Raw genomic sequence first — 14,365 nt, 5'->3', positions numbered from 1 at the left:
CATTCTTTCGATCCTCTTTCTTAGCTTACCTCACTTTAATTTTCTTGATTTTTCCTTCATCTATTAAGTCTCTCATCATATCGTCCCCACTGAGTAATTCTCTGCGCCTCAAAATTTCCATTGCCCAAGCCTTTGGTATTTTCCAATAAATAAAATACACAACGAACTTGAAAGATTCACCCAGTGGGTACGACCTCCTACTCTCTAAATTTTTATCCTAGCAATTCGTTTATAATCAATAAGACGACTAGATCCCTAGAATAAGCGTACAAAAGTTCGAGAGCAATACAAAGATTATCTCATTATTTTCTTTTGATTACAGACCTTGAAACTAATTGAATTGAACCTCAGTTAGCCATTACTGCCTATTCCTTCCACCTCATACTGTTTATTATTACTAAAGGAACGAATATATACTGCAGAGACAATAGGTGCATTTAATGTCGTTGAAAAAAAAAATATGAGACAACAATTAAGAATTACTTGGCGCATCCAATAGCGCGGAGATTTAATGATTGTATGTCATGTATCATTGTCACGGCGTGGTGTTTAGTCCCTCTTAGCACTCAAAATCATATCCCTCAATTTAAAAAGAGGATACATTACGATTGACTAATCACGTGATATGTAAGCTAAAAGCATTTATCAACCTAGATTCGGAAAAAATCCTTTCACTTCAGCTACAATTGTTTTTTTTATCATCTTTATTAGCACTAAAAAGGCTCTCACTCTCTTACACATACAGATCTTACACACAATTCTTCTCATTTTCTGCTTTTCTCTGCTATCACTCCATAAAATATATCACTGAAGAAATTAATGTGAAAAATTAGAACATTCATAATTTTTCTTCTACACATGATATCGCATCACGATATATTTCCCTCTCGAGTCACCTCAAACCACTTTTCCGATCCAATCATCCAGGGAAATTTTTTTTCCCACGAGTTACCGCTCTCCCGAGGCAAATAAAAAAACATTTCCAAAACCATTGAATGAAGAATAACTAATATTGCACAATTTCTCCCATTTGTCAGTTTCTTGAAAATGAAAATTTGATGTTTCATTTTCGTAGAATTCCCTTAACGTAATGAATAACAATAATTAATTAATCGGGAGTCAACATAATCTTTTCTAAACACCCGCAATTACAATATACAATAAATTTTAAAACCTAAGGATAACTTTGAGATAATTAATCGCCTCACAGTGGTAGTGACTATTGAATTTTATAATTTATTACTGTCTAATTCACATTTAAGCACACACAACTCTCAATTCTCCCTCAAACAGATTAGATAGTATTGCAATTGACATCCGTTTTATTTTACACAATTTATATTGATTCTCCTTTCGACTGCATTTGGGCAGGAACACTTGCGGAAAATTCCTACGTGATTTCAACCGAAATTTCAATTATTTTATACTGGATGCATCGCTAGGTCATTATGTCATGCATTAATGCAAAAAATTGAGACTCTCATTTAATTGTCAAGGTATTTTTAGCCTCTACTTCACTTTCAGTTCGATCCATTGGAGATTGAATTAGCAACGGAGATTTTTTAACGTTTTATTGCACTTTTAGCCAAGAACACGCGGGACGCTCGAAAAATTCTAGAATAGCGTAGGCACTTTTAGGAAATATTCATGGCTATTCCGATCAGTCGCAAGATCTCGAATGTGTGAATAAAATTTATTCAGGAAAAATCAGGGAGATGCGTACCTATTTCTGAATATCTTTATAAATATAATAAGAATGAGAATAAGCAATTATTCGAGGAATTAATAAATCATTCTTTTCCCTCAGAGATTTAATTCTCCCCCTATTATTGCACTGGTACACAGACTTTAGTTGACTCGTTCAATTTAGAAAGTATAATTTTCCTCGCTCTGTTTCACTTATGTGCGAAAAATTTTAATCGAGAGTGTTATCTCTCACGATCTTGCGACACTTTTTCGCACAGCAAAGACACGAATTTTTAGCACGACAAAGATTACGATTCAGTATTCCTTCCTCCCCCTCGCACACACATTCAGAACTTTTTTTTTTATTCACCTATAGATTATGCTACACTGAAAACAGGATGAGTTGCTTTATTTTGCTCTGTTTTATTTTTCATTTGGTTGAAACGGGAGAAGAGTCATCCGACCTTTCGGTTTGTCTATTTTCTGTGTTTTTGTCTCCTAGAATCTAACCAGTTCCACACCTATAGACGTATAGGTGTAATATCTCCTGCTCCCCGTGATAAAATATTTAACTCTGCCTAGGTTACATTTTCGTTTTATATTTTTTGTTGCATCCCCCGTATCTTCGCCAGCTTTTTATTATTTTCCCAATACCAACAGCTTAGAAAGTAGTACCACACGACTGCTTTTACAACTTTGTTTTTCTAATAAAATCTATCCATTGGAGATAGGCCTCGAATAACAAAATGAAAAAAAAAAATTCCCTTACTCGAGAATCCGGAAGTCTACCAGCAATAACAAAATTTTCTCGACTCACCTCGGCTTTCATCTTGGCACTGTTAAATTTCAATCAGAAAACTCTTCAAAAGCCAAAAAAAAAGCATCATAAAAATTTTGTACTTGAGTGGAATAAGGAGATAAGTGGCATTTCCTGGCGATTTCAATTGAAAAACTCATGTTGCAAAAGATTGTAGAAAAAGGTCAATCTTATCTCCTTACAGAACCCCATCACACAAAATCCCCATCGAATAAGCAACTACGAGCAATTAACCAATGTCTCGTAATCGGCCAATCGGATAATCAGAATAGGCCAAGTTTGGTCCTCAGAAATTCCCTGATGGGCACATAGTACTGACTCTTGAATGCAACCATTTCCGGTGTTTTACGTAAACTGTCAAATACAGTTGACTCCGTCTCAAAGACAAGTACAATAACGATAAAGAGCATTGTGACAGTCAACACAAATGCCGAGACAAACATACGTACAATACGTATACCCCTGAGTGCCTTAGCCCTGCCAATGATCGTTCTGCTGCCAACTGGTTGCAGACACAATTTCGTATTCTGCAATTTCTGCATCTTGGGTACTGGCGTTAAACTTCTACTGTGAGGATTTCCAATACCATCGACCAGCTGGCTCTCCGAGGACGAATGATCGAACGAGTCCCTGAAGAAGTAATCATTCGTATCTCCATCACCTGGTCCTCCCACTGTAACACCGCAAAGAAAAACAAAAAAAAAATCAATATCCGAAGAATCACCGACTACTTGAAACAACCACAAATAATCTTTCCACTTTACTTGTTTTCCAGCGAATTCTTTTATGAAATACATTGTTTCAACGATCAATACAATATTTCGGATCAATGAATCGAAATTCGAGCGCCCATGTAATCTCCACTACACAATTGCCATAAAAAAAAACAAACTCTTCAGCAATTCTACCTTTTACCCGAGTGAACAGAATAGGGGATGATGAATTAATTGAAAATGGTACAGGAGTACTAGGATGGAGCACTACGGGGAAATGCAGTCATGCAAGCTGTTGTTCAACAAAAAGAAAGAATAAATAATACGAGGAGAAGCACTGAATGCAGTGAAAGCGGATTGAGGAGTGGAATATTCGAGCGCAAATGAATTCATAAATAAGAGGCTGTGAAAATAGGGCAACCTACCTCGTAGTGAATAAGTTTTTTTGTTCTTTTCTTCAAGCTGTATGACTCTTACCTGACGTGTCGTGTCCATTTTTGTTGGTGTTATCATCGATTGTGATGGGTGTCATTGCTGTAGTACCACGTACATTTGACGATACAGCAGCAGCTGCAGCTGATGCCATTGCCAGGGCAAATGCCATTGGTCGAGTTATGGATCTTCCTGATGTTGCATTTCCATTCACTGCAGGCTTTCCAATCACCTCATCGTTATCATTTTTTATGGTCATTGGACACTTGGACATTTCTGGTGCATCTGACACATCCAATGAGATTGCCTGGACCTTGACTCGAGGTGGAATGGTGGGTGGTAGTGGTGCAAGGCTTACAGATTTAACTCCTGTCTCACAAGGCTTGTTGTGAATGGTTGTTGTGTATGTTTTTATTTCCGAGGTGATATTCCCTGGTTTTATTATGCTATTTGTCGGCTTCACGGGGGTTCTAGATGTCTTTATTATCAATGCTGTTGATCTCACCACTTTGGGACTCTTCTCCAGTGAATCGATCTTTTGTCGAACAACTTTATCTATATTTCTTCCTATTAATTCGTCCGATCCAATGACTATTTTTTGACTGTACAGAGTCTGCGGACGATCGTACGTGCTCTTTGGAAATTTCACTTTTTTCATTTGATTTGAGGTGGTGGTGGTGTAGTGGGCACTCGCATGCGTTTTTTCATTTTCGTCTAATGCTAAAAGAAAGAAAATCAAATAAAGGGAAATTGAAAATAAAGGGAGTGGGGGGTTATGGGGGGGAAAAGAATATAAAAAGCAAACAACAAGCATAACAACACACATTTAACATGAACAACATGACAATTGAATTGAGTGGTAGATGGGGTTTTATTGGGATTCGTAAAGTTTATCATTGTTTATTTCTGCAAGCTCTTTCGTATTTACATGGAGTCGACTGTCATGGATTCCGGCTTGGAATCAATAATCGTACATGTCATTTTGATAATGAGACATGGGATGCAGTGAAAGTCGAGAGTTGTCGGACGTCACGCCAAGAACTCGATGTTCATTCTTTCGTTGCTTTATTTATTTATATTCTCGTTGATCGTGGTTTATTCGAATGGAGCAATTACGGAGAAGGGTTTGTCGCGCAGGGTGAGGAGTCTTGGGGATAATATTGGAAATAGTCTCCCGGATGTGTTGTACGAAGGAAGTCACCATCCCCGGAAGTTGTTTATCCGATCCAGACTCGATGCAGTGGAACGTGGAGAGAGGTCGAGATTTCTTGTTGATAGCGCGGAGAATTTTATCGTTAGGATTTCGGTGAATATTTATGGAAAGGGGACGGATTTTTGGGAATTTTGGAAGGAATTCGACATTTCCGACGGAAAGTGGTACTTTCAGAATCTTTTACCCACTATTTCTGGAGATTTGATCTTGTTTCTGAGTTTATGGCCCACTGTTGCTGTTCCGCGCCCGGATAAAGGGTAATTCTTTTATTTATAGCCTTCAGAATTGAAAATTATTCCTTGCTTTCATACTACCTCATTTTTATCTGGATTTACCGTTTATTCCTTGAAGATTAGTGAGGTGATGAGATAGGATATATCAAGTTAATTTGAATTTCTCTCGCAATGAAAAACTCGAGGGAAATAAACTCTATTACCAATTGACAACGAATTATGACAGTGTACTCACAAATTCAAAAACTTTTCCATATCCCAATCTCTCCGTTAATTATCAAAAGGAAAGTGCAAATAGACATTCACTAGAAGAAAAAAATCCGAAGAGAAAAGAACAAGATCAATACCGAGACGGCATTACCAACGAGTGCGCTCTCAATACACCCAATAATAATAAATAAAAAAAAAAAAATGAAATCATGAAAGATATTATGGACTAACCATTATTCCTTTTGGCATAAATTTCTTGGTCCTCGGATACAGTCTCGAGCAGTGGTAACGTATTATCGGGACAGTAGGGTGAGCTCAGTGGTACCCCAATGCCAGGGCACGTCGAGCCTGATTCAGACATACCAGCACCGTCAAGTCCTGCACTATGACAGCTTCGGGGTAAACTCGAGTACCCTAGATAAATATCCCCTAATTAACAAATCACTCATGCAAACTAACACATTTGTTTCTAATAAACAAATTGTAGTGAGTAATTCTAAATGGTCTTGTGTTAAATTTATCCAAAGATATCTATCACTTAATGGATTATTGTAAATTATTAATTAATTAACAAGTGCAAGAGGCATTCTCCCTGACTAAGGAAACATTGATTAGAAAATTGATAGAAAATTATAGGAGGGAGGGAATGGAGGAGGGAGGGAATGGAGGAGGGAATGGAGGAGCGATACGGTGTGATGATTGTTGTGGGCAATGAGGGCAATGAGGGCAATTAGGGCAATGAGTGAGAATACCAATTAATGACTTACGAATTTCAATGAGATCTTGGCTGGGTGTACTCGGTGTAGCTGGTACACTACTTGCTTTTCTCCTGAGTCCTGTTGTTTGACAGCGTTGGACCGGTGTGTCTCCTTTTCCACGCAACGATGACGCCTCGGCGGAACCCGCTGAAGCCGCTGCTGCCGTTTCCTCAAGTACTTCACGCTCTGTTCTACCAGTGTATTTGAATTTTGTGCCCCACGAGAATATTGAACCTCCACTAACTACCGGAGCATCAGAGGCTCTCGGTAAACTGCATCATAAAAAAATATGCACATTACCCTCTTGTGCATCCGACATTGAATTATTTATTTTTCTCTCATTTCCTTCTGCACTTTTATTTTCACCGTCTCAACTTTATTCACTCAATGCTTTCGGCGCACCGGAAGCGGTTGCACTTCATTCAATCCAATTTCATGGCAAACACCGGAAATCACGGACTTTTTTAGCTTCTCCGGTGTGAAACCAATTTGCTACGTCAAGCAAGCTTCCTTTATCGACTTATTTTCAACTCAAATGGAAATTTATGGCATTCGATAAGGACAAACTAGCTTAAGGCGCTCCAGTTTAAAGCGTCATCGTTGCACTTACGTGAAAAACAACATTTGCTCGATTGCACATCTCCATACGTGGCGGCAGTTTGATCCAGTTGGGCACTTGAAGCCGACAGTGTGTTTCTTCTGAAAATGCCAGCTCTCTTATTTCTACATTTAAACTACGGGTGAATTTTATACATTGGCCTCTTATTTTTTCACTCGAGTCGAGGATTAAAACAGCAGGGAGACCGGGAAGACCTGACTATTTATCATCAATGTCTAGTCTCTAGCCAAAATGTAATTCCGAGTTTAAAGTGATAACAAGAATAATAAGAACTAATTGCAGAGGAACTATGCAGGAGAATTTTTCTGATACTAGAGGATTAATATGGGGAAAATACATATTTGCCGGATTTTCACATGGGTTACGGTACACTTTAACTCGAAAAAAAAAGGTGTCTCGATGTGCTCGGCGGAGCATCGAGGTGCCTCGTATGAGAACCCGTCAATATACTGAAGTGGTACACACGTTTGCTGTACTCACCTTCGTCCTCAAGTCCTGAGTGATATCCAGTCGGTGTGAGAGGTACGGAAAAAAAGAAACATACCACCAAGTAATAAGTGGATTATTCTGGTGGGGGGGCTGCGGGGAGGGCTCTATGTAATCGTATCAGCGACATTGAAAAAAAGATGGTATACTGTCTCGATGATTTTCCCTCAATGTTTTACCATTTTCCATCCTTCTCGGCCACCACTACCCTAATATCATTTTCTCGTAATGGAAAGCCACACATAAAACCCCTTTTGGGATTAAAATGAAGGGCGCTGGTTAATGCGTCAGCGATTCACCTGCCTTGACATTCTTTATTTAAGTTCAAGGGCTTTTCTGAGCAGCTGGTCGAGAGAAAATGGAAAATTCCGAGGACTGACAAACGGGAAAATTTTATTAAAATATTTAATGAGAGGAGCTGCTTCGCTCGAGCAGTTTTAAAAAATCTGCTCGTCATGTAATCGTCACTGACGGATTTTATAGAGATAATGCGACGTGAGTTGCGTTATATAATTGTCCATCAGTTTATTTTGCCAATGAGAAATTGATTCAATAGAACGAGTTTTTTTTTCGTAAAATTTTATTATGAACAAGTAATTTTTTCCATAATATTTTACACGCCACTAATTAAATGCGATACGATCGTCATAGGGTAATACGGTCACATATTCGTCATGTGACAATAAATAAATCAATCAGTCACGTCATGAATTTTTCTCGAATCACTGTATACTCGATAAATACTAGGACAAGCCAAAAAATCTACACAAACCGAAAAAAATCGTGATAAATCTCACCTCATGGATAGTTAAATGAACAATAAACATTTTCCCTTCGTAATTGATTTTTTGAACTTCCGACCACCGAAAATGATTAGTTTTTCTTGAGCCCTGGAATGTCAGAATTCCATGATGATTTATTCCTACATAGAGTTGAGTTCCTTTATGATCCTGAAGGATAAATCAGAGTATTATTGATTCGCTGATATTTGGGAGACTAGCAACATGTTCCCTCAGAGGTGTCTCACCTTGACAGGATGTGGATCGACCGCATACGTGTCGAGTTGAGCAGCGAGTCTGAGAAAATGTATTTCCGCCTGTTCAGCGGTGAATGTCTTCAGCTGTGTCTGATGAAGCTCCATAGCTTTTTCCTCGATGCTCTCAGTCTGCTTCAGCAATAGCTTGTGCTCAGACATGTAGTTACCAACATGAATTTCAGGATCATACTCGCCAAGCTCGTCTAATTAAAATCCAAAATTTTCCCAAAATTGAACATGACATTTTCAGTTCAAGTGAAATATCAAGAGACAATCTCAAAATTCCGCAACATTAAATTCATTTTCCCTTATTGTACTCAATCGCTTGGAACAATTAGACGATTAATATGATTGCTTGGTAACTCACTGTGGAGTATACAGGCTGCCAGCAGCGCTGCTTCACCAGGACTGCAGTACAATCTCCCGTGCAATAGATCTCTCTTTAACTGCTGATAAATCTGATATCTCGTAATCTCCTCCTTGAGCCTCAGAGGATCGGGTGGGTAGAATTTAACACGAAAACTGAACAGAATTGGCTCCATATCTGCAATGTAAGTAGCGTGCTCCATTATAATCAATCACATTCAAATTTATCCCCTTGATAAAGTGATTAATGAAATTTATCTAGTCTCTTTGAGAAAATTCCAAGAGGGAACTCATTCGATTGCTCTCAACGAAAGCCCATTCTTCGATATTCAATCCTCTCGTACCTTGAGAATGCAAGGAAAAATGGAAAAATAAAAGGCTATATTTTAATCTGCCGATCTCGAGTCATGGCGATTGAAAATATTCCTTTTCGCCCCAGTAACTTCACCTCGCTTCATCCTGACGTAATGATACAGTGATGGCATTGAAGTCTTTCACCTCAGGGATAATGCCGAAAAAAAAAAATCCCTTGGAGAATTTTCGCGATGGAACTTGAAGAATATTGAATGCCGAGAAAGAGATGAAAAAAAATTCAATAGATGAAAATCCACAAGACATTTCCTCCTTTTCAATCGACTGCACATTCTGCAATCTCCAACGACTTATTCAACTCCCTAGAACGCGACGTGAATGTCTCAAAACGATTTATCATACATCCTCTCGAATTTCATGCACATGGTGGAGGGTTTGGAGGGGTAAAAATACCCGTAGAAGGTAGTTAAATGGAGAGGGGTAGCTTCTGAAAGTTTGATGTGGACATCGATCGTCGATTGGCTCGCGTGATACTGTCCTCTATGAAAAAATATGTTCGAGGGTTGAAAAGAAATCGTGGTGGAGTGTGCGCGCCTCAGGCCCTCTACTTTGTCAAATCCATTGCTCTGGTGATTATTGTCGCTTTTTTTTCCCCCTTTCTTTCCCCCTTTTTTTTTGTCTATCTTACTCTACTTGACTCACCCCACGTGTGTGCGTTGAGACCTTGTGACTACTGTTCGTTATTATAGAGTGCATTGTCATACTTTGAATCAATAAAATGAGAGTGCTTGTTAAATGGGTGTACATACCTTTTACTTGCTTGATCGCTGTTTTAGCCAGGTCCAGCCAATGCTAAAAATAACACCGCTTTAATCACATGCTCAAATATGGATTTTTTTTATATCAAGGATTAATTCAGTGAACGAGCGAACCGCTCACTCAATTCAATCAACGGAACCTCATTAACCATACGCTAGTAGGAAACCCCTGGCGATAAAATGGCTCGGTGAAAAATTACATTTCCCTTCTTTTTAAGGAAAAAACAGAATTCTAGTCAACTGCGAGGTTCATCAATTTAATTAAACGCATGGAATAATTCACTAGTTGAAGTTCAATTACAATTTTTTTTCCGCGCAGTGTCCAATGTTGAATGAGTCAATTCAATAATCGAGACCGAGTCAATAACCAGATCTAAAAATAGAACAGTCTGTCAATGAATTTGGGTGAATTTTCTGTGGTCCAGCAATTGATTAAATTTCCCATCTCATGCGATAATATTTATACACAGGGAAATAATTTCCCCACATTTCCAATTCCCCGAAATGTTATCAAATCTGTGCGAAGCAAAATTATTACGTCTGAACTCGTCTTGAATCAATGTTATTCCCTATTGAATCCACTCTGTTCAAATGAATTCCCCACAAGTTCTCCAGGTTAAAACTTTTCCACTCACCCTCTGCCTGCAGTGGTCCACGTAACGCAGCCCAAAGTAATCCGTCTCGATGATGTTGAGTTGTTTGCACACATACTCGAGTATGTACCTTCCTTTGTGCTGGGGCTGAAAAATAAAAATAAAATGAGAATAATAAAAAAAAGGGAGTACATGGGAAATGAAATTAAGAGGCGTAAAATGGCAAGCTCCAGCTGCGAAGGGAGATGAAGAAAATAAGGGTAAGTAGGTTAACACGCCTGAAAAACATTAAAGAGTAGAATGAAAACTATATTCTAGATGAATTATTATGAATTAAAACGAGTCTCTCTACCCCGAAGAACATGAATTGGCACATATTGCGGAAAAATGAAATGATCTCGGATGACCGCGTGACCGTGTACTCCACCTTTTTATTCTTAATCACTCTAATCACTCCAGAAGAGCCTTCATTCAGCATGAGCTGAAAAAAAATATCATTAAACCGAGAAAATAAAAATGAAAAGATTCTGTAAAAATAAACCCCGGGATGTGTTCGTAAGCTCAAACGTATTTTTTTATTCCTCTCGTATCAGAACGTGTCTCAGTTTCAATACGTGACAGGATTCCACTTCCGTCTGTTGATAAAAAAGCAAGTGCAAAAAAAAAAAGGTATTAATAAAATTGTAGGTATCGAACTGACGAGTTTTTGTTTCGATTGAAGTCTCTGGCATTATCAATAAATACAACGCCATGCAGGTGGCCACAATGTTGATAGCACCATGAGGGGGAGCACAATAATTGTGTATGCATGAGCTTTTTTTAATGGACGATCGACGCACGCACGTTAATAAACAAATAGGGAGGCCAAGGAGACCTAGAGTCTCCTCCACAGTTGACACAATTGAACGAAAAGGGATGGCTCACTGTCGTGACTCCAAAACAGGGTATATTCTCCGTTGTCATCCATATGCATGTACATGCATATGTATTTATACCACACGGCCATAGACCTTGATTCTATTCCCTCTCTGGGAATTCTCCATTTATGTATAATGTGTGGATTCCCATTTTTCCTACCCCCTGTCTCATTCCTTTCGGACATTTCCTACCCTCTGACCTTTTCCGGTACCATTTCCACAGTATTCCACGTGAATGGAGATTTTTCTAAAGTTTCAATTGTTCCTGACAAATTTATTCACTAACTTTCATCACGGGGTGGTTTAATCAAGCCCTGGAATTGGGAGAAGTTAATTCGTCGCTGGAAAATATCTATTGTATAGCCATATATATATTTTTTTGCTTGTGTTGAAATGAATCCAGGGTAAATCCAGTAAACAAAAATTAATCGCGTATTGCATTAAAAATATCCCCGCAGGCGTCATCCCTCTCCGATATCGTTAGCGGGTGGTCATTAATGACTCGAAAAATGAGCGCGTAATTAATCCAGTGCTCAATCAGCATATAGTAGCTGTTTTAATCAACTTTTAATCGCCGAAGCTGTCCAGATCCGTGCGTATAACAATGCGGGTGTCACTGGCAGACAGGTGAATCCCATTAGTGATCCCTGGCTTTCGGTATAATTACGTGCACGCCCATCCATCATTAATTATTTAAAAATTGCATACCGTCATGGAAAGAATTTCTCAATTCTTCGAAAGTCAATTGATATTTGCGTTAGACGTGAAAGATCTGAGTTTATCGAAAGGAAAGGGGATTTTTCCAGAGTTGAATTTTAATCAGCATATGGAAGCAGCCAATCAGTGCATCCGGAGTGGACCTCTCGTGGGTGTTAATACGATTGTGATCGAGTGCCGGAATTCTGGCACAGTGGAAAACCCATTGAAATAAAACGACAGCGATGGAGTGAAGGAGCCTTGAGGGATAAAAAAGTTAGGGGAATGGGTAAAGTGGGGAGGTGAGAGTTTCATCCCCTTTGGGATGAGATCGCAGGGTCGTCCCGAGAATTGTGCCAAAAATAAAAGCCTTGTCCCACATTTCCAGGAGCGGCCAAAGTGTAAACGTAGGGGAAACGATCAAGGGAACAAAGAATATCATAAAATAACAAATCAACTGGACTGTCATCCCGATGCAATATATCGCCCTGTTCTTTTATCCTTTGTGTTTGTCTCTTCACTCATTCCACGTTCATTCTGAAAGATCGATTCTCTCTCACAGATTCTCCAATACGATATAAAGCTCAAGCTTTTTACCAGCCACCAAATTGCCTGAAATTGTCACTGGAATTGAATAAGACGACGATAATCCTGAGGACGAAATGAGATATTAGGTTTTGCTCACAATGGAAAAATCTTTGAGCATTTGGTATTCCCTTTCTAACGTGTCTGATGCACGATCTGTCAGGTGCAGAAGATATGTGCATTAATTATAATCGCAGATGTGTGAAAAATGAAAATAATTTATCGCTGGATTTTATCGTCGACGCAAATTGCTCAGTTGAAACGTCCGGTAGTCAAAAAAAATATTGACGATGTAAAAACACGTTGTCAAAGTGGCTGTCAAACAGGCTCTCCTCCACTCCTCGAATCAGGCATTCTCCTTGATCTTTGAAGACCGTGATGCCGGAGCCAGTGCTCTGAGCCGAATAAAAAAGTGATAAGTGATAGTGGTTTTTTACCTGAAAGTCACAGTGGATAATTTCGGCGTCGTCGAGTAATCGAATAGTGGCGCGATGCACCACAGTAACGTCGTTTTTACTGCCAAACTTCAACATTTCTGCCCTGAAGTCGTCACCCGAATTATCCCCCCGGCCCTCATCCCTCACTCCACCGCAGCACCACACACTTGATCACAAGAATATAAAACAATAAAACTAGACGTAAAGAGTAGAGAAAAAAAAAATAAAAGAAACACAGATGAGGATGACAGGAATGAAGACTTTGAATTTGATGATGTGGGTGTTATGGTAGGGAAGTTGGGAGGAAGTTGGGAGGTTTGAGGGCCGTTGGTTTGACAACGAGGACACGCGACCGGGCCACTGTGTTACTCTCCGAAGCCCAGGGTATCGACTATCGACGTGACTACGGATCCCTCGTACGAATAAACCCGACGATGCATAGTCCGAGGAAAACACTAAACCAATTCTCCACTCCGGTATAATTTCGAATGAACTTTCGTCATTGGTGGTGCGCCATCGGTTTGAAAAAAAATATAAACAATGATAATGTCTCTATGCATGGAGTGTCACTGAGAGTACTTCACGCATCAAGCATCACCGGGATTTATTGTACCTGTATTTTTCAACCTGGAGAGACAACAGTCTGTCTCATTTACCGATCCAGCTCACTATCGCGTATTCCCTGTGTCAGACTTGGAAGAGCCACTCGCCATTTGCTCCGTTTTGCCGTTTTGACGTTTTGCGCCGCTGCTGCGCCGTATTTTCTCAGGCGCCGCCTCCAGTACATACTTTCCCCACCAATCCAACTACAGCTACATATAAATACATATGTATCACGATATGCCCCGTGGAGTACATTGACAGCACTCCGGTAGTTTTTCCTCTTTCCGTGGCGCTACTCCCTTCGCTTCTGCATTTCGAAATTCAATATCCCAATATATTATATATTACATTATATTAATTTTCCGATATCATCAATATATAAAGAGGGAAAAGTAAATCCATCTCGAAATATCTTGAATGACCGGAAGGGTAAGACAGGTGAAACAAAATCGAGAAGAAATCGGGAAAATTTGGGAATTATTTTGGAAACCATGGAAATTTTCAAATTATTATTTATGGAAAATTTTTTTTCTGGGGTTTGGGGGTAGCAAAATGTTGGCAATTATTCAGGGATGAGGAGAAGGTAAAGAAGTAAACGATAAAAGAAGGAAATTTATCTGGTACACGTGGACTTACCTAAAGAGGATTGACTAAAGTTGAGGCTGAGTTCTGGAGGTTTGAGTGATCCCGCTGGAATCCCGCATGGTTGATTAAACTCCTGGGGGATGGCGCCAGTAGGTGGACAATTGGAGGGTGAATGGAGATAAGAGATCAGCTGGTAAGTGGGAACGTTAGAGATAATTCGAAGAGGGTGGCGGGACTATCGTTAATGATG

The 14,365-nt window shown here is 39.3% G+C and overlaps 1 protein-coding gene across 3 annotated transcripts; it reads right to left on the bottom strand.

Moving 5' to 3' along the window:
- Positions 1–1,902: 1,902 nt before the first annotated feature.
- Positions 1,903–13,669, bottom strand: Frmd5 (FERM domain containing). 3 transcript variants are annotated; one of them, XM_011304367.1, is made up of 12 exons: positions 12,928–13,669; positions 10,335–10,439; positions 9,691–9,733; positions 8,571–8,747; positions 8,195–8,406; positions 7,965–8,117; positions 7,162–7,176; positions 6,673–6,761; positions 6,072–6,334; positions 5,536–5,718; positions 3,694–4,368; positions 1,903–3,176 (listed from the first exon to the last, which is right to left on the bottom strand). In XM_011304367.1, the coding sequence occupies exons 1-12, from the start codon at positions 13,021–13,023 to the stop codon at positions 2,767–2,769; spliced, it is 2,421 nt and encodes an 806-aa protein (XP_011302669.1). In that variant the 5' UTR covers positions 13,024–13,669; the 3' UTR covers positions 1,903–2,766. The 3 variants fall into 3 exon arrangements, with proteins under 3 accessions (XP_011302669.1, XP_011302671.1, XP_011302670.1); XM_011304369.1 differs by lacking the exon at positions 3,694–4,368; XM_011304368.1 differs by lacking the exon at positions 7,162–7,176.
- Between the last annotated feature and the right edge of the window lie 696 nt (positions 13,670–14,365).

The sequence above is a fragment of the Fopius arisanus genome, unplaced genomic scaffold (assembly GCF_000806365.1).
Source record: "Fopius arisanus strain USDA-PBARC FA_bdor unplaced genomic scaffold, ASM80636v1 scaffold00037, whole genome shotgun sequence".
NCBI classification, from domain to species: Eukaryota; Metazoa; Arthropoda; class Insecta; order Hymenoptera; family Braconidae; genus Fopius; species Fopius arisanus.
Note: the sequence above shows the minus strand (reverse complement) of the source record. Positions and strands in the feature narration are given on the sequence as shown.

Excerpts from the sequence above, each read along its gene's own strand:
- Frmd5 (XM_011304367.1), bottom strand. The coding sequence starts at position 13,023 with ATGTTGAAGTTTGGCAGTAAAAACGACGTTACTGTGGTGCATCGCGCC. Across the intron at positions 8,748-9,690 it reads AGCGATCAAGCAAGTAAAAG|ATATGGAGCCAATTCTGTTC; the intron begins GTATGTACACCC and ends CTTACATTGCAG. Across the intron at positions 5,719-6,071 it reads CCAAGATCTCATTGAAATTC|GGTACTCGAGTTTACCCCGA; the intron begins GTAAGTCATTAA and ends ATATTTATCTAG.